Source organism: Quercus suber, unplaced genomic scaffold, assembly GCF_002906115.3.
Source record: "Quercus suber isolate HL8 unplaced genomic scaffold, Cork oak 2.0 scaffold_67, whole genome shotgun sequence".
Taxonomy (NCBI): Eukaryota; Viridiplantae; Streptophyta; class Magnoliopsida; order Fagales; family Fagaceae; genus Quercus; species Quercus suber.
Window position 1 is genome coordinate 528,656 of NW_027069532.1, and position 20,717 is coordinate 549,372.

At 30.2% G+C, this 20,717-nt stretch overlaps 1 protein-coding gene across 2 annotated transcripts; it reads right to left on the reverse strand.

The window, feature by feature from the left end:
- Window positions 1-461: 461 nt before the first annotated feature.
- On the reverse strand, window positions 462-17,352 carry LOC111987998 (protein DETOXIFICATION 29). Of its 2 annotated transcripts, none has more exons than XM_065772973.1 (9): window positions 16,804-17,352; window positions 14,195-14,736; window positions 8,003-8,080; window positions 4,122-4,130; window positions 2,651-2,707; window positions 2,319-2,557; window positions 1,585-1,703; window positions 1,214-1,300; window positions 462-845 (listed from the first exon to the last, which is right to left on the reverse strand). In XM_065772973.1, exons 1-9 carry the CDS (start codon window positions 17,161-17,163, stop codon window positions 765-767), a joined length of 1,572 nt encoding a protein of 523 aa, XP_065629045.1. In that variant the 5' UTR covers window positions 17,164-17,352; the 3' UTR covers window positions 462-764. The 2 variants fall into 2 exon arrangements, with proteins under 2 accessions (XP_065629045.1, XP_065629044.1); XM_065772972.1 differs by lacking the exon at window positions 16,804-17,352 and adding an exon at window positions 14,851-15,347.
- Between the last annotated feature and the right edge of the window lie 3,365 nt (window positions 17,353-20,717).

Consider the following 20,717-nt stretch of genomic DNA (forward strand, 5'->3'; position numbering starts at 1 on the left):
GTGTTGTGTAATTTCTCTTTACGTTAATAATATTCAGAAGTATTTTATAAAATTTTCACTGTTGGATTATATGTTTTATATGTTCTTAATATGCATACCAATATTAATGTCAATTAGTTGTTATTTACCATTTGATCCATAAACTCATATTTTATTCATTATTTTAAACAAACAAAAAAAAAATTTGAATTCAAACAATTGATTGATAACATTATTATTGATATTTAATTATCTTGAAATTTTGCAAGTATGGAGAATACACAAAAATAATGTAATCCAACAGTAAATTTGTTAAAATTTTGCATTCATTTAAAAAATTTTAAATGATGTAACATTGTTTAAAATTTTGCATTCATTTAAAAAGTTATATTTAGTATAATTTTAAACAATGTTACATCACTTAATATTTTTGAATAAAGCATAAGGCCCCATGCCAATTGAAATTCATTGAAATTAATTTATTTTTAAAAAAAAAATAGGATTAACATACAAAACGCCATGAACAGTGACATGCTAAAATTGTGGAACAAGATCAGAAGACACAAGATAAAAGTCTTTCTAAACATAAGTGTTGTTAACTTGATAAAAAAAAAAGTGGGGTGAATCTCTCAATGCCGTATTGTTGTGCAACTCTTCTCCCTTTTTATCCCTTGTCAAAGCTGTTTTCTTGGGCTGCATTTTGTTTTCTCGCCCCCCGGCTCTTTTTTTATTGAAGAATGTAAATAATTTCCCCAAAAATCGATAGCTATAGTTTCCTTGAACTCTCAATTGTCGTTTGTTTTGTCTACATCCTTCTCTTTATCAGCCCCACCCCATTTCTTTATTCTGTCTTCAGCAATTGATGCCTGCATTTCACAGCAATTTAGTCAATCCTTCCATTCTTAACACGGGTTAATTGTTGAGCATTGTTTGTATAACGTAACTATTTAATATGCGTAGTGTTTATTACACACAATATTTTGCACACATGTCCGTTCATGACAATTTCAGTTCAAATTCACTTGTGTATAGACGTATGCGCAAAATGGCATGTGTAATAGGTTTTACCGATTTAAGACTATCGCTCCAATTAGAAAGATTGAAGACAACTGTTTTTCATTTTCCTTCCTTTTTTTCTTTTTTCTTTTTTTCTTTTTTTTTTTTTTGGTATGTGTGTAAAAGGAATTTCATTAGAAGCCACATACACATAGAATAAATGTGAAAAAAAGTTTACCTCTCTGTTCCAGTTGGTCCTATAAACTATAAAGAAAAGGACACAAGTTTGTACAATTGTTCCTGTCATCATGCCGTACCAAATCCCCTGCAAAATTGAGAATGACACAAAAGTTCATGTTTAACATTAAAAAAAGGGACAAGAAGTTCATTTACATGGTGACTAACATGGCTTATCTGATGCAATAAGATCCTCTCAAGAATTACACGTTTGTGATTGTTTTCTCTTTTCATAATTTTATCTCATAATTATTAAACTTTAAACATTTATCTCCTAGGAGTTAGGCAATAATGGGAAGAGAAGAAGCTTATTTTCACTAGATAATAGAAATGAAACAAACAAAAATAGGAAGGAAGTAGAGCAAGACTTACCCTGACACCCCAGTCAAGCTTGTAACCCAATATGAGACCCAAAGGGATCCCAAAAAGGTAGTAACAAGCAATGTTCACATAAGCAACAACTGCTTGCCATCCTGCTCCAATGGCCACTCCTGTAAAAAAAAAAATTATTCATCCAATTATTAAATTCTATATTTCCTTAACCCTCAAGAATTTTTTTTTTTTTTTTTGAGTAACTGAATTGTATTTTATGAAGAAGATTATATGTGTATATATATATAATAGCCAAAATTTAGAGAAAATTCAATTAGATTTTAACTGAATTCTCAATTTCGCGACACGGGTCCCATTTAATTTTTAATTTTATGCTAAGTGAATTATTGAGTCTAAAAATCGAAAAGTCCAAATCCAATTAGATACTAAATTGAATTTCAATTAAAGTCTAATTTTTTGCCACGTGTCTATCTAAATTTATAATTTTTATGGCTAGTGAATTATTGGATATAAAAACTGAAGGTCTAAAATCAATTTTATATATATATATATATATATAATGAGAAATCATTATATATTTTATAAATGTATAGTTTAAAAAAAAGTGTAAGCTAATACTATGTATAATTTATAACTGTGTATGTGCACAGAGCTACACATTAGTATGATATAAAGACTAAAGAGGGTGTGGACTAAATGCAAATGATCGAAATTTTTTTACTAGAATTAACTCAAGTTAGTAAAAACACTCATAAGGGAAAGAAAAATCTAACCAGAGAGAACAGGTTGAATATTGTTAATGACAATGCAAAGAGCCAATATTGGTGTAAGCTCCTTAACGAGCGTTTCAACACTTGTATCTGACGAAAATAAGGATGGGTACTCGTTTCGTGTCGCAATTAGAATAGCTGAGAGGACAAGACCGATCAAAAATGAGGTTACCACGGCTACCACTAATGAAAATTTGGCTGTTCTTGGATGAGCTGCTCCCAATTCATTTGACACTCTCACACTGCAAAATATTTCGGTTTTTAATTTTTCAGTCTTTTTGAAACTTACAAGAAATAGAAAAATAGCTTGGTGGAGGTGTGTTTCTGCCACTAACCTTATAGCTGCATTCATCCCAAGAGCTACCATAATTGTCCAGCCCAATATGTTCATGCTGCGACATCATAGACATGGCAAGAAAATAGGAAATGGTCAATCAAAAATAAATTATATCCAAAGCACATTGGTAATTAGCTTTAGATCCATGCGTTGCATGAGAATTTATGCACTCCTGTGTGAGGAGGGAGAGTGGTCTCAAATTGCCATCGTCTTCATAAAATATTTAGTTCATACAAATAAGGGTTTGGGTAACAAGTATTATTAGAACATTTGTTAGTAAACCATTTTTTAAAAATTTTGATACCACTTTTATGAAAAATATAAAAAAGTTGTCAATAAAATCAGTTAGTTTTTTTCATTTCCTATAAAAAGTTTCTAAAAGTCTTTCTTAAATAGAACATTTGTTAGCAAACTCCTACAAATAATATTGCGAGGACTAATGAAATGAAGATATATATGAGAGGTGATGGAGGATGGAATTTTATATGAATTTTGGCTCTTAAGATGAAAACAAAAAATTCATAACGATTAACTTTTTCTCTGCTTGAAGCAATCTTTATTCCAAATACAAATGAAGTTTCATTAGACTATATAACAGGTATATGCAACATTACTTTTCATCCATGTGAAGTCCTAGTGTCTGGTCTTACATGCATGAAAGATGAGAATTACCCAATATATTATTGCACAATTGGGGATCCTTTGGACTCCAAGGAAGAGTGACTTATTCCATTTCCTTCATTGTTCAATTGTAATTGCAACAGAAAATAGGAGCAGTTCCATGAAATATGTAAAATAGTAGTACGTTTCTCATCTCATATGTATGGTGGATCTTATCGTATATTTAATTAATGAGATTTATCATTATTAAGAGAATAATGAATATAATGACATTATACTTATGAGGAGGAAAATAGATTGAACAAATTGCTAGTAAGTTCCCCTAATTAATAAGTTATCTTGCATAAACAATTTCATAATCAGTACATGAATCGCAACTAGCCTATTGATTTTCAAAACCGAAAATTCTTCGTAAGTTTTAGCTTATTCGAGACATTTTGAATGCAACACCCACAATCAACGGAAAACATAGGGAATTCTAAACAGAGACTTAGTCCTACAGACAAATTAGATCGTGCACCGCAAGACAGTGGGAAAGTGATAGCCTTTGAATTTTAAGAAAATTGCCAATCAAATAGTGCAAAACCATTCTAAGAGCGTAAGACTAAATTGCTACCAGTACTTTAAGATCTTTTTGAATTTCCAATACTGAATATCTATTTGCATCATGGTAGTATAACAGTAGAGCATTTGATATCAAATGTGCTAAAAAAATTTAATTTTTAACAACTTAAAAGACTGTTTTATTTATTTTAACATCTCACTTGACAATTTTTTTTTTTTTTTTGCCACTCAAGTCTTTTCTATAACTTTCATTAAATAATTTTTTTTTTTTTGGGTGTGTTTACCATATACTGCTATCTTTAACAGTTTACTGTAGCGAAGTGTTAAAAAATTATAGATATAACACCTTTGATGTAGTGAATTTTTTATGGTCCGTTCAGCTAAAGATTTCTAGTATCGTTATTTAAATGTTGTAAAAAATACATGTTTCAGTGTTTAAACATTGAATACTGTGATTTAAAATTAGTACCAAACAGTATTGTTTTGGGTGTTAACATAATATTCTAGTTATTTTAGCAACTCTTATGTGAATGCTAGAAAATTATTAGGTACTCCCAGAATACCATAAATATGTAGTTTTCCTTTTCACATGAATTGTAGGTCTTACCATAAATTTAATTAGTGAAACTCACTATTTATGTGAGAAAAGGAAGTACGCATTTATGATATTTCGAGAATACACAATAATTTTCAGTGAATGCTCTACTTACGTGACTTTTTTTTCTTTTTTCCTTTTTAAGGGCAATGTAGATCGTTCTAGCTAGCTACTATTATTATGGTCAGTGCTACCACTTGAGCATGCGATTCTTATTCTTTTAGGGGGAAAAATTTTAAGAAAAACACATTCATGTTTAGCACAGCTCATAGACAGATCCAACTGTATAACATGTGATAGTCATGTTTTTGCGAATGGAGAGAGTATTCAAATTACTAATTAGAGAATTAGACACTATTTTTTTTCCTCAACGTGAGTGACTGAGTCTGAGTTTTGCTCAGAAAAAGATGTGAAAGTGAGGAAAAGGAATCATCCTAATCTAATTTATGTCACTGAAAATGCCACGAGGTTGACGCACTAGACTTTAGAGGCTCACTCGTGGTCCATATCGCAGTTTGGAAACTTATCTTTTTAGATTATCATTATTATGTTTACCAAAAAGATTATTATTATTATTATTCTTATGGGTTCTTGGTCCAATATGGTGGCTACCGGCTATAAATGTGGATGCCATATGGTATGGACACTTACAGAACCAAATATATATATATATATATATAGACACCAACTTTTTTCTTATCCATTTGTTAATAAAACATGCTTTTGGTATTGATAATTTTTCTATTACGGATTAAAGAGAAGAAAATCCTCATTTTCTTCAACAAACTTTTATCCATGATATTATTTCTATTTCTTAATTAATAAAATTTTTAATTTCCTATAAAAAATTTTAAAAAAATTAAAAAAAATTTTTTTTTTTTTTTTTTTTTTGAGAAACCGCGTATCCTAATGCATATGAAGATACTTTTTAATCTTTAACTTTTAGTAAGTGGTGGAGGATTGGTTTGTAATTATAGTGGAGTGAGTGTGCGCGTTGTGGAAACAATGGGTTGTAAAAGTTGGTGTGTACGCGTGCGGTGGAGAATTGAGTTAATGATAATTACAAAAATTTTATGATCAGAATTTTTTTTTTGAATGCTGTATCTATAATATTTTTACAATAAATTTTAAATAGTAGGTTGTTATTAGTTGTTATAAATAGGTAAAAAAATAATTTAAGATGTGATTCAAATTAGAACTAATAAAAAATTACAACATGTGATTTGTTATGAAAATGTTGTAAATGTATCACTTTTTTTTGTTTTAGAAAAATTATAAATAAATAAAAAAAACTTGTGATAAATTAGTGAATAATAATGAATAAATAAATAAAAACTAACAACTCATGACTATATTATTTGTTATCTCAAGTGCTTCAAGAGAACCATTGAAAAAAAAAAAAAGACCAACCACAATTTTTAAATTTTTAGCCCATGAGAGTTAGAAAATATAGTTGGGAATAAATAAAGAAAGATTAAAAAAAGAATAAAGAAATATTAAAGAAATAATAAAGAATGAACAAAGAAATAATATTTAAATGAGATAGAGAAAATATATTTTAAAAAGTAAGTAAGTAAAAAGTAAATGTAACTATTCACTCTCTAAACAGTACAAAAATTTTGAGAGTTTGCTGGAGATACTCTAATAAAACTAATGGAAGTTGCGAGAGAGTTCTAGAGAAAGAGAGAGTTCCTAAATATTGAAGTTGAATTTTGATGCAAATCAATCAAAGTCATCTGTTGCTAAGAATTTTTTTTCCTAATATTTTTATTTTTGTTCAATTTGTATACTCTAGGTATTTGAAGTTTGGGGATCTTTCATGATTAGGATGATCTAAGCAAAATATTGAGGAGGTATACCTTGATATTTTGATGAATTTTGGGTTTTAGGGTTAGGTTATTGACTTTGGGATGATAAAAACCTTCAATCTAGAGAGATTAAGTAAGCAAAGTAGCCCTAAGGGTGATCTTAGCAATAGAGTTTGGTAAAACTAATCGTACATTTGGACTCTATATTAAAAACCAAGTGGGAAACTCAATTGGATTGTGAAAATGAGTTGTAGGAAAAAAAAAAATTTAAAATGAAGATTCATAATTTTACACTATGTTTGGTTGGAGGGATTATAGGGAGGATGGAAACCAATGGGTGGAAAATGGGGTGTTTTCCACTGTTTGGGAAGCAAAGAAAATCAGAGAGGATGGAAAACCGGTAGAAAATTTTCCTCCCGGGCCCACCAAATTTTTTCCTCCCAAATCGGGAGGAAAACTGTGGAGAGAAAACTGCCCCTACCGTGAAATTACACAAATGCCCTCTCCACTTACCCTCCTCACAACCACAAAGGCTATTCTGGAATCAAGTAAAAAAAAAAAAAAAAGAGACCGAGAGCTGTAGGAAAAAAAGAGAGAAAGAACTTCTTGAATAAGGGAGAAAAAGGAGCCATCAAGAATCCAATTACAAAGCCCACATGACTATGAGCCGAGCACCCAAGTCCTCCTTTGCCAACGGGTATGGAGGAAAAAAAAAAAAAAACACAGAGAGAGCTAGCTGGAGAAAAGAAAGAGAGAATGAGAGTGATGGATGATTTGCTGGAAGCCTGGAACGTGTGTGGAGAAAAAGAAAAAGAAAAACAAGGGGGGTGGGGATAAAGATAACAACGTGTGGAGGAGATAGCGTAGAAAAAAAAAAAAAACAAAAACAAAAACAAAAACGTATGGATGAAATGAAAAGGGAGAAAAGAGAAATAATATAAAGCACAAAAAAATCCTAATTGAGAAATGTTACTACAATATTTTTACAATAAATTTTAAGTAACAGATTGTTATTAGTTAATATTGGTGAGTAAAAAAATAATTTCAGTAGTGGGTTCAAATTATAACTAGTAACAACTTTCACATAAAATTTGTTGTGAAAGTATTGTGAAAAATGTTGTGAACGTAACACTTCTTATTGAAAAATATAATTGTTAGTAAATTTTATATTATTTAATGAGTACAAATAAATATATTTTTTTACCTATTGTATAACAAGGGTATAATAGTCAATTTATATAAACTACTTTTTCTATCCTCTCCCTTTTCTTTTTAATCAAACAAAAAAGTTTTCCATTCTCCCACTTTTCCATCCCTCCAACCAAACACACACGAGAGAAAATTAAATATTTTCCATCCTCCCACTTTTCCATCCTCCCATAATTTTTCATCATTCTACTTTTCCACTCCTCCAACCAAACGAACCCTTAGGTTCTTAACCAAACCCACTAGCAAGATACATGGTTGAGGGAGAATATGGCTCATCCTCTGGCTAATCAAGTCTCTGATAAAAGCCATTACCCAGACAGAAAGGTCTATTAGTTTTGTCTGGGTGAGTGAGTAATAATGGCTTTTATCATAGGCCAAATTTTAGCTACTTATAACATATAGTTCTTAAAATATTGAAAACATCCTTTCAAAAAGATATATATATATATATATATATAGAGAGAGAGAGAGAGAGAGAGAGAGAGAGAGAGAGAGAGAGAGAGAGAGAGAGAGAGAGAGCGGTGGAGAGAAAAGAAAACTTACCATATATGACAAGGCATCCACTGAAACCTCTGCATTTTTCAAATATCCAGCAAAGAGAATCAAAGCCATGAAATACCACACTTCCAAGCTGCACAAGATTAATTTGAAGATATATTCATCAATATAAGGATTAGATTTGAAATTGAATGTTGAATGATGTGAACCCACAAATCAATTTTTAGTATGAACCAATCGAAAAAAGGAGAGATCTCATTTGGGTGCATGTTGTGACCCATCATACCCTGCTAAGTAATAATACTCTAATACTTTTTGGAAAGTATAGTAATAAAATATAATAATGTTCCCATAAAAAAATTTATTAAAAAAAAAAACCTAATAATAATGTACGGTAAATACGAAACAACTTTATTCAATTAATACAAACTTTCATGAGCGTGATAGACATTTTCGTTTCAATTTAAGGTGAGAAAGGAAAAAGAAGGGTTTAATTCTATCCTATACCAAAAAGGATATAACATTTAATAGTATAAATTATGATGAAGATTCGATTTATCTTCTAACCATGAATGATTTTTTTTTTTTTTTTTGACATCAAAGATAGAAAACCATGAATGATTAAACTACAATCTTATTCAGAAAATAAAAATGTTATAGAAGCTTCAAATTCACAAATTTTACATTTTATTAAAACAATAGGTTGTGAATCTTGTGATTAGTATAACATTATTTTCAGACATTATTTTTAAAGTTGACCCATAACAATTTATAACTTTAATAATTATGAAAATTATTATTTTTATTTAAAATAAAAAATAAGTTTTATAACTTAATTAAATGACACTTATTTTTTTTCAGAAGTATTCATTGTTCAAATAAATCAAATCTCTCGTTCTTAACTATTAATACTATCTCACCCTCAAAAAAAAAAAAAAAAACTATTAATACTACCCACTTTGACGAGCGCAATAGCAGGCATTCATTAGTAATCATTTCTAATTGGCCAGACAAGCAAACTAAAACTCGATACCCTAAGAAAATTTACTTAAAAAAAAAAAGTTGGTAGGGGGAGGAAACCTGTGATTAATAATAAAGAAATAAAGTCTGCAACAACCCCCCCCCCCCCCCCCCAAAACCCAAAAAAAAAAAAAAACCCAAAAACCACGAATCCATTGACCCTAAAGGACAAAGCATTTAATACCACTGATAATTATCAAGATTCCATATAATTTTTTACCCCCGCCCCAACGAAAAAAAAAAAAAACCCAAAAACCACAAATCCATTGACCCTAAAGGACAAAGCATTTAATACTACTGACAATTATCAAGATTCCATATAATTTTTTACCCTCCCACCAAAAATAAAAAAACCCAAAAACCACAAATCCATTGACCCTAAAGGACAAACCATTTAATACTACTGATAATTATCAAGATTCCATATAATTTTTTAAGAGAATTTTTAATTAATTATCAACTGCAATAAATATATGGTCCTTTAAATATTTATTTATAATGATTTTTTCCCTGATAATTTAATAATTAGAATGAAAAGTTTTTATTTTTTAAGACAAATACTAACAGATACAATTAGGACATGGTTAACAATCTAATTAAAGAAATTTTATGAAAAAAAAATTAATATGTTTCTAAAAAAACAATTAATATTTTAACAGTTTTTTTTATTTCTCATAAAAATTGTGTCAAAACTTTCCTAAAATGAATTTTTAACCATTACCCAAATGATAACAGATACGTTTAGGGTATGGTTAACAATCCATTTAAAAAAATTATGAAAAAAAAACNAGAGAGAGAGAGAGAGAGAGAGAGAGATTGAAAACTTTAGAAGGAGGCCAAAGGCCTTATAGCTAAATTAGCACCTCTCCATGTATAAAGTTGTTGGGGGGTTTAAGAGGGAAAATGTTCGAGCTACGGGGTTAACAGCATGTTGTAATTATTTCTCAAAAAAAAAAATAAAAAAAAAACTTTAGGAGGAGAATTTGTATATGTACTCTCAAACTTGTGAACTAGTGATGAACTTTGGAAAGTTTCATGGCTTATGGCTCCATTTGAGCAGGCAATTTACTAAGGCATGCAAATTGGTTCAAGTTACAAAGGCAATTTACTAGAGTAAAACATCATATTATATATAATAAAAGTTGGGCTTAGACACCGTAATTGCGCCACGTGACTTTACCAAATTGTAGAAATTTTATTAAATTTTTAGAGTTTTAAAGAACTAAAAATGAATAGTATACTAGCAGGACTAGCTCTAATTCATTCTTATCATTAAGTAATTTATCTCAAAAAAAATATATATATATATATCACCTACTTCACGTAGCTATCATTAAGTAGTTTATCTAAGGAGAAAAAAAAAATCTACTTCTTCTTATTTGTATTAACTTAAACGTAAACAAAATTTTAAAAAAAAAAATCCAATAATAATCTAGCTAATAACGGTTAACTATTTTTTTGGGATAAAATATACCTAAACTTCTTGATTAGGTAAGCTCCTTTTTCTTTTTGTTCATATCAAATTATCAACTTCTTCACAACTTAAAATTATCTAATATAAAAGTGAGGGTATACTGTCATGACTCTAATTCATTCTTATTATTAAGTAGTTTATCTCAAAAAAAAAAAAAAAAGTACTTCATGTCTAAAGTAAGTGTATATCTAAAAAAAAAAAAAATTTACTGGAGGAAAAAAATACTTAATTAATATGTTTCGAAAAAAAACAATTAATATTTTAACAATTTTTTCTATTTTCCATAAAAATTGTGTCAAAACTTTCCTAAAATGAATTGTTAGCCATTACCCTAAAGGTACCCATTAGCGTGACTTTTTTGTATATACATCGTAGAATTTCAACTTATGACGTCTGCTTTATAATAATTTCTATCATCAAGCAAATACATCTATCAAAGTTTTATGCAAGTAGATTCGCACCTTGATCTATTATTCAATAACAATAGACTTTACTGGTCGAGTTAACTAAACTCACAAGTATAATTTTTTTTTTTTTTTTTAAGAAGAGAAAGTATAAGTTTTTTTTTCTTCTTTTCTTTTTGAGAGAGATGCACATAAGTTAAATCTGAATATTTCTACTTAAAACTTTAAAAAAAAAAGTATAAATTGAGCTAATCTTTTTTTTTTTTTTAAAGAGTTTCAACTTATGGCATCCGCTTCTGATGATAACTATTTATCATTAGATCAAGACACCAAATGGTTTTGGGTGTAAACGATGATTGAATTCCAGATCTCTTATTCAATTATCAGAGACTTTATCAGTTGAATTAATTAGAACCCACAAATTGAACTAATCTTGGTTGTACATTATCTACGGGCAAAAATTCAAGATAATTGTACCAGTTTTTATTTATGTACATTTTGACTATTTAATATTTTTTGGAAAAAAAAAAACAATTAATATAGTATTAAATATATTTAACTTGTATCCAATGGACTTGATAATAAATTCAAGGTATTTATGCTTTTCTTGGTCCAATTTGGATTTAATTTTAATTATAGTATAACTGATCATAATTACAAATAAACAGAGGGATATTCATTCTGGGTGATTGAATATTAATTGAGTTGATACACACATGCACCTACTTTTCCTTTAAAGAGACACAAATTGAAATTTTTAAATGGGTTTCGGTTAGCTCAACTGGTAAAACTTTTTATGGTTAAATAAAAGATCTGTTATTCAATCTCCATCTATAGTACCAAAACTGATTGATGTCTTAATCTGATGATAAAGAACTGTAATTAAGAGTAGACACTATAGGTTAAAATTCTCTCAAAAAGTTGAAATTTTCAAACAAAGGAATAATATTATTGATTTATTTCTAAAAAATTATACAATGTGATATTTAAGAAATTCTTATTAATGAGTGTTCTTGAGTCTTAAGAAATTTGTTAAAAAACTATTTTAGAAAAATTTTAATACCACTTTCATAAAAATAAAAATAAAAAGTCTATAAAGTTGTTTTTTTTCCTTTTTCATAAAAAATTTCTTGAGCTATTGCACTTAGAGCATTTATTGACTTTTTCCTATTTATAAAGTCACTCACAGTTTTTAAAGATATCCATACCTATAAAAATACAGAATTTGTAAGGTCGTTTTTATAGGAGCCACAAATCAACTTGCAATACTGCCAAGGATGAAAGTAAGTAATTAACTAGTGTATACAGCTCTGGTGCTCTACCCATTAATATTTTAAATTGTCTCAGTCAACTTTTTTTTCTTTTAAAGACGATTTGTCTTTGTCAACTAGTGTCCTAAAAATTTAAGGTCTGTTTGGTAATATTATTTTAGTAACGTTGTTTAATTGTTATAAAAATATATGTTAGTGAAAAAATATTGTGAAAAAATATATTGTGTTATTTAAACAACATTAACTAACAGGCCTTGAGTGAGTAAGTTCTCCCACATCGAAAAAGTAAGTGTTCACAAAAGGGAATAAAGCCTTCATACTTTACCGACTTTTGAAAGGTGTAAATTGTGTGATATTATACTCGTGTCCCCTCTCTCCAGTAAATGTGTGTGTGAGTTTAGCCCTAGGATTTTCTAAAAAAAAAAAAGTTTCAAGTGTGTGTATATATATATATTATAATATTAATAAATGACGTTTTTAATAATCATTATAAGGAAAAGGGTAAATTCTACACTGACATAAAAATAAAAAAAAAAAGCGTCTGCAAACTAAGGAATTATTGACAACTATTGTTGTTAAAGTAGGCTACAGGTTTGTGTTTTCTTCAGTGTTTTTATACTTTTTTGATGGATGGTGTTTTTATGCTTTTGAGACAACAGGAACACAATTAAGATATTTTGACCAACATCACGCCAAGACAGTGGAGAGGAGCATCAGACTATCCCTATGTTTTATTGGGTGGATTTTAAAGAGTATGAAAAAAAAAAAAAAAAAGTGAAAAATAAGAGAGAAAATGAGTAGGAAAGGTGTTTGATTGAGAGGGGATGGGAGAGATAAAAGTAGTGGGATCCATTTGTTTTTTCTTTGAGCCCACTACAATTCAATCTCTTCAAAATAGAGAGAAAATTAGAGAGAAGTGGAGGAAGAGTGAGTTGGACAAAATACAACTTTTTGTCTTTTTCTACTTTTGTCTTTCCGTTGTTGTTGTTGTTTTTTTTTTTTGCCTGGATAAAATTTCTTCTGGTTTGCATAGTACGTTCAAGTTGGTTTGGTTTTGGTTTTGGGCTTTTTTTTTTTTTGGGATAAAATTTTGCACAGTAAACTTTGGTTCTTTTTGTTTGTTTTTATCTTTTTTTTTTTAATATCCTTCTAGCATTTGCTTATTTTATAAATAAATAAAAAAATTAAAGTGTCCATACAAATTTTTTTTTAATAATAAATGTGTTACTTTTTGTTTATATATTTTTAAGGACATAATGGTAAATTTATATCAACTTTATATTTTATCCTCTTATTTTTTATCTCAACTAAACAAAAAAGTTTTTCATCCCTCTACTTTTCCATCCCTCTACTTTTCCATCCCTCCAACCAAACACAAATGAGGAAAAACTAAATCTTTTCTATCATCCCGCTTTTCTATCCCCTCACAATTTTCTATTATTCCACTTTTCCATCCTCTCAACCAAACGAACCTTAAGCCCCATTACCATTATTGTGTCACCTAAAAATTATTATCTCCATCTCGATTCTCTAACCTATTTTAAAAATCAAACTTTAAAAAAATATATTAGTTATTATTTTATATGTAGTATAAAAAATGTATAAGTTTTTAGAACTGTACTCATTAATTTAAATTATAGAAAAAGTATAGTATTGACTTTTTAAATAAATTAAAAAAGAAAATAAACATTTTCATTATTAATTTTAGATAAAAGAATTTATTTTGAGACATTTTAAAAATTGAATAAAGAACCAACAAATTGGAACCACAAAAAATCTAGATTATACACACACTACATGTAAAATGCAAACCGTTACTATTATTTTTTATAAACAAAACAGATTAAAAATTATTAAAAGCTTTATAACTTAATTAACTTAACTCGGATATTTTCATTCTCCTGCTATTAAATTATAAAAAATAAAAAATAAAAATAAAAAAATTTAATGTAAACAGTGATATCAGATATGGGAAAAATTAGGTGCGCAAGAATAATGCTCCCTCTTCTTAGGTCTCACGAAGAAGGAGCATTGCTTTCAATGTAAGCAAAGTATGTAAGAATGATGAGATTCCTTACCAGAGCATTACTGCGGAGGCCAGAGATAACTTAACGAAACCCCAAAGATTCTGAAACGCCTTCAATGAGAACCCAGACCAAGCTCGACCACAAGTCCCACTGAAAATATACAACAGTTGCGCTATCACGATGAGCCACCAGGACAAATCCAACACTATAGCCGCACCGACCAGACCCCATCCTAACTTCAACATAAAAAGCCAGCTAAACAGTGTGTGCAGAACCAATACCACAGCCGCAATCAAAGCCATCACCATGATTTTGCTCTGCGATTGCAGAAACTTGGCGATCGGGAAATTCATAGCGTAAGCAAATAGCTGCGGAATCATGTAAATTGCGAACACTCCCGCTGCTTCAGATATTTCTTCGGTCTGTCCAATCAGTTTCAACAGTGGCGCTGCGAAGATGTATAAAAGACTCAGAAACAAAGCTGTGGTGACCAGTATCACCCATGACCTTTGCATGTAGATTCCTAGCATATCAATCTGTCCTGCTCCAACCGCTTGCCCACACAGCGTTTCGAGTGCGCTTCCCATTCCAAGCTGATTGAAATTCAATTTTGTTAGAGACACAAAAGCAAATCCCCTTTTCTTTCTTTTTTAAACAAAGAATCAATTTCAATAAGTTTGTATTGTAATATTAAGAACAGAGTGTACCATGACGCCGAAGGAGAAGCCAGCGATGACGGAGTTTTCGATGGAGACGGCGGCGAGGTCAAGAGAGCCAACATGGCCGGCGAAGACTTGAGTGATGGCGCCGAGAGAGTACTGGCATATGGAGGTGAAGATGGCGGGGCCGGCGAGGTACCAGAGCTTTTTTGATTCAGTAAGGAACGCTCTGTAGAAATCGACAGGACCTGTGATGGGAGAGATGTCAGAGGTATCGGGGACAAAGGTAGCAGCAGAAGAAGTGTGTCTTTCTACTGGAAGAGACTGTAGCTGGTGTTCTTGCTCTTGCTCTAGCCCATCTTCTCTAGCGGAGGAGAGAAGTGGCTGCTTACCTTCCTCCATTAGAGATAGAGATGAGACTTATATCGCTAAAAACTTGTAGCAGGAAAGGATTTGAGGTGAACTGTGTGAATTCAGACACGTATATATAGCATTAATAAGTTTCCAAGTTTTTCAGTATGTTTTTAATTGACAGAGTCAGAGAGATTTGGTTCCAGGACTTATCCTAGTATGAATTTACTATGAAATACTTTTACAAGTTACAACATTAACTTTTGTTTGTTTAGTTACCGTAAAAATGAATAGGTGTGAAAGGCTTTTTGTTTTGGCACGTCAGTGAAAAGGCTTCAGTGCTAGAGTACTGCTAGTACGCGGTCAACTCTTGAAGTTGGATGTAAAAGTAAATGAAGCAAGGCACTAAGCGCTGTAAAAGCAATTAGCCAATTAGTTAAGTCTGTTTAATTTGTATAAAAAATTAGTAAGATTGTTTCTTATGCTGATTACTGACGTAATCACTTACCTATGTCATGCAAGAATAGTTTTTGCAGAGATCAGAAAGAAAACTTCCCTACAGCTAGCGCACTCAATGATTCACAGCTTTTGCTCCTCCTTTTTTTTCTTTTTCTTTTTAATATATTTTTTTGTTGAATAGGAATAAATAAAAAGAGTATTCAGTATAACTCATTAACTTATATCACGTGACAGTGAAAGTTACCACATGACATATATTATACTTGTTTGATTGAATGTGTAATCTTTTTGGTGGAAGCAATCATCCACTATATATTATACTTGTGACATATTAAAAAATTTGTTGTTATTATTGCACATGATTACTAAAGTCTAAGACTTTTTTTTTTGCTAAACGTGAATTTAGTTGTCGTACTTTACATATCTCAAATAATTTAATTGAGGAACAAAAGATAAAGTACCTAAGAGACAGTAACCAAAATTTTCTCTTTTTCTAAATTAACAATAATATACATAAAAAGCCCAAATTTTGTCGAGTTAGAATGATGTTAGAGATATTATAAATTTTTATATTACAAATTACAAAAGAATCCAAACATTTTTTTATTAGATGGTTGAAGTCCACCAATTAAATCCATTGCCACATCAAACCACATTCTTTGTTACATTAATTTGAGTGTTTCAGAAAAGTTTGTAGTAAAGTTAACATTTTCTAGGATTATATGATAATAAGTGGTATATATATATACACATAGATACATAAAAGGTCTCCAAAATATTATAGCAACAAAAGCTCAACCCAATTGAAAACTACAAACTTTTGGGGGGGGGGGGGGAAGCGTAAGCAAATAGCTGCGGAATCATGTAAATTGCGAACACTCCCGCTGCTTCAGATATTTCTTCGGTCTGTCCAATCAGTTTCAACAGTGGCGCTGCGAAGATGTATAAAAGACTCAGAAACAAAGCTGTGGTGACCAGTATCACCCATGACCTTTGCATGTAGATTCCTAGCATATCAATCTGTCCTGCTCCAACCGCTTGCCCACACAGCGTTTCGAGTGCGCTTCCCATTCCAAGCTGATTGAAATTCAATTTTGTTAGAGACACAAAAGCAAATCCCCTTTTCTTTCTTTTTTAATCAAAGAATCAATTTCAATAAGTTTGTATTGTAATATTAAGAACAGAGTGTACCATGACGCCGAAGGAGAAGCCAGCGATGACGGAGTTTTCGATGGAGACGGCGGCGAGGTCAAGAGAGCCAACATGGCCGGCGAAGACTTGAGTGATGGCGCCGAGAGAGTACTGGCATATGGAGGTGAAGATGGCGGGGCCGGCGAGGTACCAGAGCTTTTTTGATTCAGTAAGGAACGCTCTGTAGAAATCGACAGGACCTGTGATGGGAGATATGTCAGAGGCATCGGGGACAAAGGTAGCAGCAGAGGAAGTGTGTCTTGCTACTGGAAGAGACTGTAGCTGGTGTTCTTGCTCTTGCTCTTGCTCTAGCCCATCTTCTCTAGCGGAGGAGAGAAGTGGCTGCTTACCTTCCTCCATTAGAGATAGAGATGAGACTTATATCACTAAAAACTTGTAGCAGGAAAGGATTTGAGGTGAACTGTGTGAATTCAGACACTTCCAAGTTTTTCAGTTTGTTTTTAATTGACAGAGTCAAAGAGATTTGGTTCCAGGACTTATCATAGTATGAATTTACTATGAAATACTTTTACAAGTTACAACATTAACTTTGGTTTGTTTAGTTACCATAAAAATGAATAGGTGTGAGAGGCTTTTTGTTTTGGCACGTCAGTGAAAAGGCTTCAGTGCTAGAGGACTGCTAGTACGCTGTCAACTCTTGAAGTTGGATGTAAAAGTGAAGAATGCAAGGCACTAACTGCGGTAAAAGCAATTAGCCAATTAGTTAAGTCTGTTTAATTTGTATAAAAAATTAGTAAGATTGTTTCTTATGCTGATTACTGACGTAATCACTTACCTATGTCATGCAAGAATAGTTTTTGCACAGATCAGAAAGAAAACTTCCCTACAGCTAGCGCACTGAATGATTCACAGCTTTTGCTCCTTTTTTTTTTTTTTTTTTTCTTTTTCTTTTTAATATATTTTTTTGTTGAATAAGAATAAATAAAAAAAGTATTCATATAACAAAAAGTAATGTACACAATTAATATTAGACTCACACATACATATAATATAAATTTATAAAAAAGAATTACACTTACCATTTACAAACACTTACTCTTTATTTTTAGAGTCGAAAATACTTGTAATTTAAGTCAGGGTATGCAAAAAAATATTTTTAAAAATAAATTAAACTATTAATTAAACTAAAAAAAATTATTATTATATATATATATATATATATTTTTTTTTTTAAGTCAGGAGGTTCATTTGAACCCCTGAATAGGTTGTAGCGCGCCCCTGGATGCAGTGGCAACTCTAGGATTATTTTCTAGAGGGTTCAATAAGAAATATAAATTATACAAAATTTTAAACAAAAGATAAATTAAAAATATCGACATCATCAAAAAAAGCAAAAAATATTTAATATATTAAGTTTTACAATGCCTTTTATGATATTTCGTATTTTAAAATTGTTGTTTGATATCTTCATTATCAATCTTACTAGCTACATTTGTTTTAATATATATAGTCATGCAATCATTCATCTACTAATTTTCCATTTGATTGATTTATCTAAAATTTCTTATGATCTAAATGAGTTTTTTCTAAGGTTTAAGATTAGCAAAATTCTACTTTTATTGTTGGGCTAATTAAAATTTTTTCCCAAATTTTAGATCAAATTGATTTGTTATTGAAATTTTTCTGTGTTTAAAAAGATCAAGATATTGTTAAGATAATTATATTTAAGTTTATTTCAATTGCGCTTAAAGTTAAGGTTAAGGTGTTCAAATTTTTATTTTAAATGTCAAAACATGAAAAATAAAATAAAAAATATTATAATAAATTTTTTTTTTTTGGTTCAATTCAGGGGTTCATTTGAACCCCCTGGGCTCCAAGTGGCGCCGCCCTGCCTGGATGGTACAAGAACTTCTAGTACCATCGTTAATATATATGGACTTTAGCCTGTCATAAGGCTCATCACACAGAAATAGCATCACACATGAAGTAGCATATCCATTTCATATATCTTGGCGTCATTCATTTCGTCCCCATTCAAATTGAACTCCTCTAGCAAAAAAACATTAGTATTTATTGAACTCCTCTAGCAAAAAAACATTAGTATTTATTGAACTTATGATTAGCACGTATGAATATGATATACCCGGACCAAACGAAGGGAAATAAATAAATAAAATCTTAGTAGTTACTCATTTTCTTAATAATAAAATAATTTAAAAACAAACTTTTTGCATACTTGTAAAATGAACCCAGAGGACAAAATTAAAGCACTGTAATGTTTTATGATGCCGGCAATTGAAGTTACGACGATTGGTACGTGGTTTGGCATGGGAAAATAAATAAATATATATTTGTTCAGTATCATAATAACTACTAAAAAATTGCTGGGGAATCAATTTTTTATATGTTAGTTGCTAAATGCTAATGGACAAAAATATTCTACAGTTTTTTTTTTTTTTTTGGGGGGGGGTAAATAAATATTCTATAGCTTCAAACTTCGGGTTTGCTAGGACTTTAAAACACATTCTTGTCGGAAGAACTACTAGTCAACGCATTTTTTTTTCTTATATTCGATAATCCTATTCACTTGTACTTTGTCATGAGCTCTGTCATGACTCATGACTAATAGCTCATGATAATTGATAAAAGGTAAATACATTTCATTAGTTATTACACACAATCATTCAATAGAGTAATTTTTAAGTAGATTTAGAGCACGTTAAAAAAATAGTACTTTTTCCTTTCACGTTCATAGTATGGATTATTCATTAAATTCATGGTAAGATCTATCATAAATGTAAAATAAGAGAACATTATTTTATTATGCTCTGAACGTAATTAAATATTTTTCTAATGATACACTTACTTTCTTTTTGCATTATAGATAAAAATAAATTAAAATTAAAATTGTGTTTTTAAGTTACGATTTTTGGACCAAAAAAAAAAGTTTGTGTACACTTATGTAAATTTTTATTTTTTATTTTTTTAGGAATATATATACACACTCGTGTAAAATAATCAGTGTGAAATAGATTTTACAATTGGTAGATGCAATCTCGTTGCATCAATATTTTATGTTTGATAGCTTCGAAGATTACGCTAAAATCTACCAGTCAACCCCATCTACTTGCTCGCCAAGCACCTTTTTTTTTTTGGCTGAATAGTTCGCCAACTAATTCCTCAAAGAATGTTAGTTATCAGTCGTTAATAATTTCAGAGTCACTTCAAAAGTAAGATAGAGACCGACCTAGAGAGCCAAAAACAGCCATAATTTTTTTTTTTTTTTTTTGAAGAGAGAAAAGGTATACAATTTGATCATGTTGAAGAAAAGAAAGAGTCGGCCCAATGCCAAATCCTGGCAATGGCATAGTGACATGAGCAAGACGACAAGGTGATGTTGAAAGCTACTATGTCCTTTTTGTATGTTTTTGGATTTTGTAGAATAAATAATTAGATTGACCGAATCTCATTTTATCTCTCTGAACCTCGTTCGCTAAATTCCGCTTATTGCTGCGGCTGCCACACAATATAATATGGTTTTCAATTCACTGAATTGAGGAGCTGGACGACACAAAAAATATTTGAAATTAAAGAAAATTGTTTTTTTTTTTANTTAAACTAAAAAAAATTATTATTATTATATATATATATATATATTTTTTTTTTTTAAGTCAGGAGGTTCATTTGAACCCCTGAATAGGTTGTAGCGCGCCCCTGGATGCAGTGGCAACTCTAGGATTATTTTCTAGAGGGTTCAATAAGAAATATAAATTATACAAAATTTTAAACAAAAGATAAATTAAAAATATCGACATCATCAAAAAAAGCAAAAAATATTTAATATATTAAGTTTTACAATGCCTTTTATGATATTTCGTATTTTAAAATTGTTGTTTGATATCTTCATTATCAATCTTACTAGCTACATTTGTTTTAATATATATAGTCATGCA

Coding starts and splice junctions, on each gene's coding strand:
- LOC111987998 (XM_065772973.1), bottom strand. CDS start 17,163: ATGGAGGAAGGTAAGCAGCCACTTCTCTCCTCCGCTAGAGAAGATGGG. Junction 14,737..16,803: donor GCTTCTCCTTCGGCGTCATG/GTACACTCTGTT, acceptor AATTTCAATCAG/CTTGGAATGGGAAGCGCACT. Junction 1,704..2,318: donor TATTCAACCTGTTCTCTCTG/GTTAGATTTTTC, acceptor TTTTTTTTACAG/GAGTGGCCATTGGAGCAGGA.